The 10,369-nt window shown below is 31.3% G+C and overlaps 1 protein-coding gene across 2 annotated transcripts in view; it reads right to left on the bottom strand.

The window, feature by feature from the left end:
* Positions 1-242: 242 nt before the first annotated feature.
* Positions 243-10,369, bottom strand: part of TBC1D23 (TBC1 domain family member 23) — a 55,093-nt gene continuing 44,966 nt past the window's right edge. For both annotated transcript variants that reach the window (XM_074301012.1, XM_074301011.1), the window contains 4 exons: positions 8,059-8,147; positions 4,850-4,985; positions 3,190-3,384; positions 243-1,931 (listed from right to left, as the gene is read on the bottom strand). In XM_074301012.1, the coding sequence (XP_074157113.1) occupies positions 1,850-1,931; positions 3,190-3,384; positions 4,850-4,985; positions 8,059-8,147 (502 nt within the window). In that variant the 3' untranslated portion in view covers positions 243-1,849. The remainder of the gene's footprint in view (positions 1,932-3,189; positions 3,385-4,849; positions 4,986-8,058; positions 8,148-10,369) is intronic.

Here is a 10,369-nt window from a genome sequence, read left to right as displayed (position 1 = left end):
CTTCATTTGGGAGTAGAGATTCTTTTGGACAAGTTGAATTTTGCTTGGAAGTCTAGAATTTATGTCAACAGCTATAATTGGCAAAAGTTATGTTTTTCTATGTGAACAAAAACTGATAATTTTCCAGTATTTAGAAACTAAAAACTCCTACTAGAGGAAGCCCAGGAATTTTAATTAATCTATAATATAGCAACTGCAAAAACTTAAAAAGAAAAAGATATAATGTCTTCTGGAAGAACAAGTTATGAGCAAATTGTACTGGTTTATTTACAGTTGTAATTTAAAAACAGTAACACAAACATTTTTACATTAATATTATGGAAAAAAATCCCATGGCTGAATTAGGCAAAAGTCAAAGACTTTGGGAAAGTTCTGTAAGGGACCAGGAAAAAGGAAATGTAATACAACAGTCAATAGGGCAGGATTATAAATACCAAGCTTGCCCCAGGTGCAATTTCATGCAAATGTCTTCAACAGTTCAATTCAGTTGGTTTTAGATAGTAAAGCAAATTATTTTCTGAATTAAGGTGCCTCATAACCACTTGATTCCCATTAAAATAACTTAAAAATAGTTGATTGTTAGATTCTTTTCTCACCTCACAAAGCATTAGTTTTATATTTTATGATCTGAAAGTCTATGGATCTGCTACATTACTTATGGGGGAAAAAAAAAGGATTTCAGAAAGACATTCCATGGCTCTAAACACATTCTAGGGCTCCCCACCAAATGTGTTCAAAATGGATCAAAAAAGATCAATTAAGAAAGCAGTAAAATAAACCAGATCACTTATGTTTCACTGCATCAAGGAGGAAGAAAAATTTTTCAAAATGGTTGAACATTGAAAAACAAAGTACTAAAGAAGCAAGGACGTGATGATAAGGCATTGCAGCCTATAGTGCAGCACTCTGATTAGTAGCTTTTATTTAGTCTCATCACAGAACACAATCTCAAATGAGTGTAAAACAGTGCACACTCATACCAGCAGGTTTTGAAACACATAAAACCAAATAATTCACTTGTGATGGAGACTATTTTCATTGCTCCGTTTTTATCCTTTCAATTTGAATTTCAAATTTAATATACTTATACACTTATCATAATGCTTTTACGCATTCCATTTTACTCATTAAGACTAGAAGTTAGTCTTAGCTATCCTGTGATAACTATTAGTACTGGGTTTAGTATTTTTAAAGCATTCATTTGTTAAGTGTTCAAATTACTTCCCCCAATTGTGCATAGGTAAGTGGTGTGATTTAGAAAATATGTTTTTATACTTCACAGTAGGATTGCATTATTCAATCAGCTCGAATCTCCATATCTACCTCATTGGTTGAATTTCAGTCCTTTTAAGAAGAACAAGAGTAGTAAGCAAAATATTTACTACTCCATAATATTTTTAGTCTGTGATAATATTTGTGGGTAAAACCAAATGTATAAACATTAGGTTTTCTAAATGATTTCTATGAATAATGTTCAAGGTCATTGAAGACACTGCAATTATACACACACGCACACACACACTCTTACATGTGTCTATACTGTTACCTGAAAAGTGCAGAATATTCCCTTAAAATGGGTTGCTCAAAACTGAATTGCATCTTGTGTCCTTACTCAACAAAGATGCAAGATCAGCTACTCTAAAGCCACTTAGTAAATGACCTTGATAATAAATGACTTGTACAAAACCAAAAATGCAAAAGAAAATTTAAAAATTTAAAAACTGTCCTGAAATTGATTATAATAATTTACCCTATCTTAAGCCTGCTATTCAGGCACTCTCAGGAGTAAATAAAATGTCTTAGTATTCAGTTAGGAAAGTGTGTCCACACCTCTCCTGGTCTTTTGCTATTAGCTTTCCAAGGCATCCAAAACCTTCATGATCTGCTGTTTAATGGCTTTGGTAGCATCCCCTGCATTTGGAATCAAATACCTAGAAGAACAAAATCTAAATGTTAATATAATGCTTTAATAATAATAATGATACTTATTCTTCATACAATACCTAATAAGACTGAGGTTTTACATTATTTTTTCAAGGAAAAATAAGAAACCAAGAAAATTTCAATTAGAATGTGTTCAAGACAGCACCACTGTCTCATTTTAGTTAACTATAAGACTGAGATAATCCTAGTGAGCTAATCTAGAAAGTACAGTGTGTTTTCCCAATCTCAAAACAGGTTCTAGGTTACAATAAGACATTCTGATGTTCCCAGTGAGTTCCACTGTGAAAAGTTTATATTATACGCAGAACATTGCTTCTACTGGGTAGGACTTTAAAGCATTTGATGTCAGCCACTTGTGAGAATATATCCTCAGGAGATCAAAATCAAAGAGAAGACTCATGTATAGAAATATTCACAGAAACCATTTTTGTGGTTGCAAAGAACTAGAAGCAAGATGGGTACCCAATGACTGGGCAATAGCTGAACAAATCATGGTAAAGAAATACAATGGGATAGTACTGTGCCATTAAAAACTCAGAGAAATTAATGAAATCTTTATGAATTAATGCAAAGTAGAACCTAGAAAACAAGTTTCATAATGACCATATAATGTAAAAGACAACAATGTCAGAACTCATATCAATGCAGTGACCAATGAGGTCTGAGGGTAAAATAAGCTTCTCATAGCTCCAAGAGGTGATCTATAGAGTTCTTCTGGAGGTGAAAGGGGATTGCATCAGGATTGTGACAGGATATAAAAGAACACAATCATCACTATACTACATTTTTTCCTTAAACAAGAAATACAAATGAAGTAATTATCAGATGTTACACACAGCATGATAAAAATTATTATATGCAATCAAACCTACAATTGCCTGATGTCCCAGGTGGTTGAGAAAAACCTGAATGAATGTTCAATGAACTCTGCTTTAAATTGTTAATTTAAAATATACAACTCTCCAGACAATGATTTTAATTATTGTTCTCAAATATCTAATGAGCAAATTAAGTTCTTTGGTTCATAAGAAGTATAATGAATCCTAAATTCCACAAAGAGAACATGCCAAAGTAGACATGGTCCAACTCTATATCATGGATTAGTTGCTAAACCACATTTGTGGCAATAGTAATTACTGGTGGAAGAGGAATAAGTAGAGAGATGTGAAAACACATACTGATTATTTAAATAACTTATTGTACTACTTTAGTATAATGAAATGTGTAATAATTATGCCTTCTTACCTTTCAACTGCCAAAATTTCTATTCCTGAAGTACTGCCGTTTCCATATTTAAAGGTAATTAGCTCAGGGTGTTTCTTCTTGGATGTGATTTTAACTACAGAATTTAGTGCCTGTCGTGACTGTATATAAGCCAATCCTTTTCGTGAAGCAATTTCTCTTAAACAGTACATGTGTGTTGCAGTAACCAAAAGATGACTTGAAAGGAAAAAATTATTATTAGAAAAAAATAGAACAAAATAAACCAAAGCAGATGCTACCAAAACATCCCTTTGTTAATACATTGGTGTAGTTAGATTTTTCTTATGCAGCAAAATAACTGTATAAATGTGTATCCATATACTGAACTTAACATATATTTTAACATATTTAACATGTATTGGATTACCTGCCCTCTAGGGAAGGGGACAGGTGGGAAAATTTAGAACACAAGGATTTGCAAAGGTCAATGTTGAAAAATTACTCATGCATATGTTTTATAAGTAAAAAGCTTTAATTTAAAATATACATGTATTAGTTAGATCTGGATGAGATTAGTTCTTCATTAGCTAGAATCATGAATAAAATGATTTATGAACAAAAACTATTTTATAATGAAAGACTTTTCATTCCTGCCCCTTGATTTTTTAAATTAGTGATCAGATACTACAAATAAATGATGCAACAAAATTGACCCAATTCTAACAAATATATCAGAATAATGCCTAAATGAAACTCTATATTCTTTTTTTAAAATTTATTTTATAATTATAAATTTTTTTGACAGCATATATGCATGAGTAATTTTTTTAATACCATTATCCCTTGTATTCATTTTTCCAAATTATCCCCTCCCTCCCCTAGATGACAGGCAATCCCATACATTTTACATGTGTTACAGTATAACCTAGATACAATATATGTGTGTAATCCAATTTTCTTGTTGCATGTTAAGTATTAGATTCCGAAGGTATAAGTAACCTGAGTAGATAGACAGTAGTGTTAACAATTTACATTCACTTCCCAGTGTTCCTTCTCTGGGCGTAGTTGTTTCTGTCATTATTGATCAACTGAAAGTGGAAACTCTATATTCTTAAAAGATGTAAATAAAAAGTATTTATCCACAAATATAAATTATATGGTCTGTTTTTTAAAAACCTTTCAAACACTGAAGCTCTAAAAGTGACAATATTTGCTAAATGAAAACTAGTGAACAAATTAAACACTGTTTCAGGTAAAGATATAACCTTCTGCTACATTATACTTTATATCAAACTTAAATTCTGACTTAAGGAAATAGGATCTCACCATGGGAGTATCAAAGGAAAACTATCATTAAACATACTTTGGCACACTGGTACCAGTGAGGAACACAGAATATTAAGTTTCCTTTCATGATTGGAAGGAATGCAACTTATTTAGGTCCCTAAATCATTAATGACTAAGGAGCAATAGTACCTCCCTCTGGTTCAATTTTTGATACATTTACAAACTACCATATTCAAGAGTTTTTAATTTAAAAAAATATCATTCATTACAAAAATTGATAAAGGTTATTATGGCAGATTGAACTTATATGATAAAACTATCATGGATTTATATATACATATCCCTCTCTAGATAAATATTCTCATACTACAAATTTTATTTTATTTCAGAGCAAGAAAATGTCTTAAATCAGTACCTAGGAAACATGTGTCCATTTTCTTTTACTTCATTGCAAGGAAAATGATGCTTGATGTCTGGCTTGTTTATCCAAGTTTGAATATTCACAACTTCTTTTCTATCATCATCTGACATTGAAGAACTATCGATTTCATCTATAAAGAATTAAAATTATTATCTAAATGAAAATAAGATTACCTCTCACATAGATGGGCAGCATGATATAGTAGGAAAAGCACCAAGTTTATAGAGTCAAAAGAAAACTGGGTTCAATTCCACACTGCCATTTACAAGCTATGTAATCTTGGGAAAAGTCACTTAGTTTTTCTGAACATCAGTTTACTGATACTGATACTAATCAGTTTCTGTAAAGGAGGGATAATATCACATTTAGTTCAATGCTCAAATGCTATTCTGAGGATCAAATGAACTAATAGAAATAAACGGCTATAAAACATTTTTATTATCATCTTAAATTTTCATGTCACATATGACTTACTAGTCAAGAGAAAATCTCAAAAGTATTTTGATCAGACCAGACTGAAAAATAATCTCATAATATTTTTTTAAGGTAACTAATGCAATAGATTAAAAATGACATTTTGCAAAGAAAATTGAGTAAAAAATTTATAAAACAAACTTTCCAGTAAACTAAAAAAAACTTGAGGAATTTAAAGTTGTCACCCATATAAATTTTCAAAAATAATATGAAATAAATTAACTTGATAAATATAACAAAATTGTAAAGATATGGATGAGCCTATTCAATCACAAGTGTATTTCTAAGCTAAACAAAGAAGATTTTCCCCCTCTACCAAAAGCTATAGCTTTCTTAGGGGAAGTTTAAAAAAAACTTTTTTTTTTTTTGAGAAATAATTTTAAAATTACAAATAGATCACATCAAAATCTATTAAGAAAAAAAAATTACCCCACTTTCTATTTCATGAAGATTAACACTATCACCTAATAAGAATTCCCTCAATTTCCCCACCTTAAAGCTTCTATGATTTATCTTCTCTTTTTTCCTTCCATCCTAGAAGGAAAGGTGTCCCTACACCTAAAGTAATTCCTCCTACCTCTTGTTCATGTTCATGACCTTACTTATTCCTTCCTGTAAACTCTTAAGGACCTTTTCTTCTCTGCTTGTTCTTTCCAATCTATTCATAACCATGTCCAAGTATCATCAATTCTAAAAATGTTTCTCCCTCCTATTTCTCTCTTAGTTACCACTCCATATTTTACTTCCCCTTTATAAATGAAACGTCTTAAAAAAAAAAAAAATTGTAAGTACCACTTGGAGTGGGGAATGCGTGGGAGATGAGGGGAGAAAGCACATTAATTCACTTTTGGTAAAGTTATGTAGTGCCACTATTATGGAAAATAATTTGGAATTATAAAAGAAAAGTGACTAAAGGTATGATATACTGGGCATATATCCCAAAAAAGTTACAAACAGACAGAAAGAATCCATATATATCAAAATAGTCAACTTAGCACTTTTTATGGTAGCACAAAACTGGAGCAGAACATTTTGGGGGAAATGGCAGGGCTGGAAAGGGAGGACAAGAAATCCCTGAACAAATTGTCATATATAAATATGATATATGTTATTGTTAGTATACTATAAGAAATGACAATCATGAAGAATTCAGAGAAATTTGGGAAGACTTGTAATGAACCAATTAAAGAAAGAACCAAGAGTAATATACACAAAGACCACAAAAATGGAAATACTATTAAAAGACATTAAAATTTAGAAGAATGAATGACCAATTGATTTGTGAGGGCTAATGAAACATACTTCACTCTTCTTGGCAGATAAATGGTAGACTGGGTCCAGAATGTTGAATATACTATCAGAACTCAACTGTTTTTCTCTGTCAAAAATGAGAGTTTCTGGGTGGAGTAGGGAAAGAAGTAATTGGACAGTGATACTAAAAAAAAAAAAGATCAATAAGACATTTTAAAAAATAATCTAAATTTCATATCCTCAAAACCTATTTACCTCAACAATCTCACATACTGCGTTCTATTTGCAAACACTTTACTGAAAGTGCATTCTCAAAGGTCAGGAAGGACCTAATTGACAAATCCAACAGCCTTTTTCTATGTTCTCATTCTCCTTGGTTTTCTGAAGCATTTGACACCATTAACTCCCCTGATTCTGGATACCCTCAAGAATTACATAATATCAGTTGGAAAGGACCTCATGGTATATGATTTGTACTTGAACTACTCTAAAACCAACGAGCACTGATGATAAATATATCACCTTCATAAAGCAGTTTATTACATACTAGGAGAACTCTAATAGTCATAGTTTGGTTTTTTTTCCATTTTGATCTCTGTGTGACCTTCATTCATTGTTCCTAGATCTCTTGAATTGTCTTCCAAGGTTCTATCCTTAGCCGCCTTCTTTTCTCTCTCTCTATATATGACAATGTCATTTGCTCCCCCACCCTATCTCTAACACCTGCCAAACACACACTTCTTATTTCTATGGATACTGAAGAAGTCAGTTCAAATTCTACATCCTTCAGGAAACTTTTTATGATCTCCTTCAGTACATAAATAGATTTTCTTTGTGTTTTCATCTCTTTCATGTATTTCTGGTTTCCCACTGCACGACAATTATTTGTGAATATGTCATATCCCTAAGTAGACTGTGCTCCATGATAATAGGATCCATATTTTATTTGAACATTATCATTTCCTTGATTCCTTTATTATCCTTTGTTATTTCCTACCACAGGGTTCAGCACAAATTACATATGTTTATATGTAACGACAGTCTTGCCTTATTATTATTTTTTTTAATCCCCAGTGCCTGACACTTAGTCGACCCTTAATACATGCTTTACTGACTAACTAGGTAGATCTCTAATGTATGCTGAATTAAACTTAAATAAGAGATTGTGGGTGGATAGCTACAAAAGGATAGGAAAAGACAGAATTTTAAGAAGCAACACCTCCATCTTGTGGCTCTTTCAAGTTACTTTAATTACTATTATGAGCACACATATTACCTAGGATCAATGCTTGCTGCCGTATGTTGGTTAGAAATAAAGCTTTGGGCAAGTATTCCCAGCTTCTGTATAATATGTCCATGTGAAACACATTATGCCCAATTTTGCTATTTTTATAGGACAGAATATCACATACTCAGTGTGGTTAATAATAGCTAAAGAATTCCAAAACAAAAAGTACTCTACAGATGAATAGAAGTACCTGTGTCATATTCTTCTTCATCCCCAATGCTGAATACAGGCTTCACACCACGATAGGGCTTGCCCACTCTGTCACTACTACTCACATGTCTACAATAAACAGAATTTGGAAAAGAAAATAACAGTTTAAGATACCAACAAGCAAAGTTTTCCCCAAGTACCATTTTAACATGCAAGCAAATATGAATTTTATACACCCAAGAAGAGCCAATAGTTTCAGAAAAGCTGTGCCAAAATTGAAAGTAGAAAAGCAAACTATGTTAGTGAAAGTGAAGTAAAGTTTATTTGCTAGACTAAATGTTTTCAAAGCTGTAAGAATAAAATTTAAACAAGTTAAACATTCTTTTTAAATGCAATCCCAAAGTCCTGACAATGAAGCCAAAGTGACAAAGGACAACAAAGTCAACTGGGCATTTTTTCTTTCTAACAGAAAAATTGGAGAGCATGCTAGGTAAAGTTGATGTTGTATACTTTTTTAAATTCTCAAAATGTTTTTATGCACATTAAAAAATTACTATGAAGACTTAAGTCTCTCCCTCAAAATATCACTTTTTTTTGTGAAACCAAAATATTATTTTGGAGATATAAATAAATATTATATACACAACCTAGATAAATCCTATAGGACCGAAGTTCCCTCTGATTTTTGTGTGTATGTACCTACTGATATCAATTATGTCTGTAAACCATCAAAGTAAAATGAAAACACTTCTTGAACTATATATTAGTCCACATTTGAAGAAGCTGCAACATGTTTTTAGAATAAACATCAGAAGGATCATTTACTATAAATGTGTACTCTAGATTTTCACATTTTATCATGTTTATCATATCAAGAATATACAAGATATTCTTATACAGAAAAATTTGGAATATTCAGATCTTCAAATAATTTTATTAATTGTGTGTGGGTAATCCTCTAATAAGTATTCTAAATGAAGCTCTAATATAGAAAGCCACTGTTCTAGTCCCTTGTTTTTCCCCTAAAGAGGCTGATATTTTAAACCATATATAACATATAGCTGAATAGGAGACAAATAGAAGTAGATATAGTATTGGTCCAAATGTAAGTCAAATGCTCCCCAACCTGAGCTTGGTATATTATAATCACATTCCAAGGAGCACAGACACAGTTTTACATTCACTAGCCTCATCAGCAAAAGTTAAAGCAACAGCTACCCTACCCACACCCTGGGGTCTAAGTACAATCACACATGGAAGTAGGGGAAGTGATAACTTTTCAATGTATTTTCCTTTCAAAGAAATTTTATATTATCTTATAGCAGGTTCAATACAGCAGATTATGAATACTAGATAAAAATAACTCCTGTGAACCACAAAACAAGTTAAACAACATATTTTATAAAGTTGGAACTTTTAAGGGATCTAGAAATTAAAATAAATTATTCTTTCTATTGCCCAGTAAATTTTTGGACATAGAACTAACATCAACAAAATAGCTTCAGGGATAAAAATCCAAACACAGAATCATAAGACTTAGAGCTAGAAGAGACTTTTAGAGATCATTTAGTACAAATCCCTCATTTTTTCAGATTGGGAAACTAAGGGCCTGAGAGATTAAGTTATTTGCTCCAAGTCACATGAGTAATAAAGTATAGAGCCAGGATTTGAACCAAGGTCCTTGATTCCAAACTAGAGAAGCTTCTACTGTATCATACTGTTTTGGCTTGAAATACTCATTTAAATCCAAAATGATTCATAAATCTTTTGTCAGTTTTTTTTGTAGAGAAGAAAATTATATATTGCCAAAAGCCAACTCTTAAAGTTCTATATTGTAAGGCATTTTAAGACCTTTTTTGCATATTTTTTTTAAAAGAAAGTTTTGATTAAGCCATTATGATTTTTAAAAAAATCAATTGAATGTTTACATGAGTAACAACCAAAAAATAAGCACGAGTAACACTGACAATCCAAAAGTGATTCTTAATCTGGACTGTCAAAATACAAAATTCTGCAGAGAAAAAAAAAAAGAATTAGATAAATTTTAAAGATGTGTCAATATTAACTTTTGATTCTTAAAAATCCCAGTATTAATGATTTAAATTTCATAGAAAGGGCTTTTCTAATTTTTTTTAAAGCACATATTTAGTCAAATAAAGCAAAAAACGAAAGACAGAAAAATCAACTCAAAAAAAAACCCCCAATCTTCAACCTAACATTTAATGAAATATCAGAAGGAAAGGAATTTTTAATTAATTTCATCAAAGACAGAAAGAAAATAATTCCTGTTTTTATTTCATCTAAATTCTATTTTGCTCAAACTCTTAAATTTGAGATGCTTTCCCTACATG

The sequence above is a fragment of the Sminthopsis crassicaudata genome, chromosome 3 (assembly GCF_048593235.1).
Source record: "Sminthopsis crassicaudata isolate SCR6 chromosome 3, ASM4859323v1, whole genome shotgun sequence".
Lineage (NCBI taxonomy): Eukaryota > Metazoa > Chordata > Mammalia > Dasyuromorphia > Dasyuridae > Sminthopsis > Sminthopsis crassicaudata.
The sequence above is the reverse complement of the archived record's forward strand: the minus strand, read 5'-3'. Positions and strand labels throughout refer to the sequence as shown.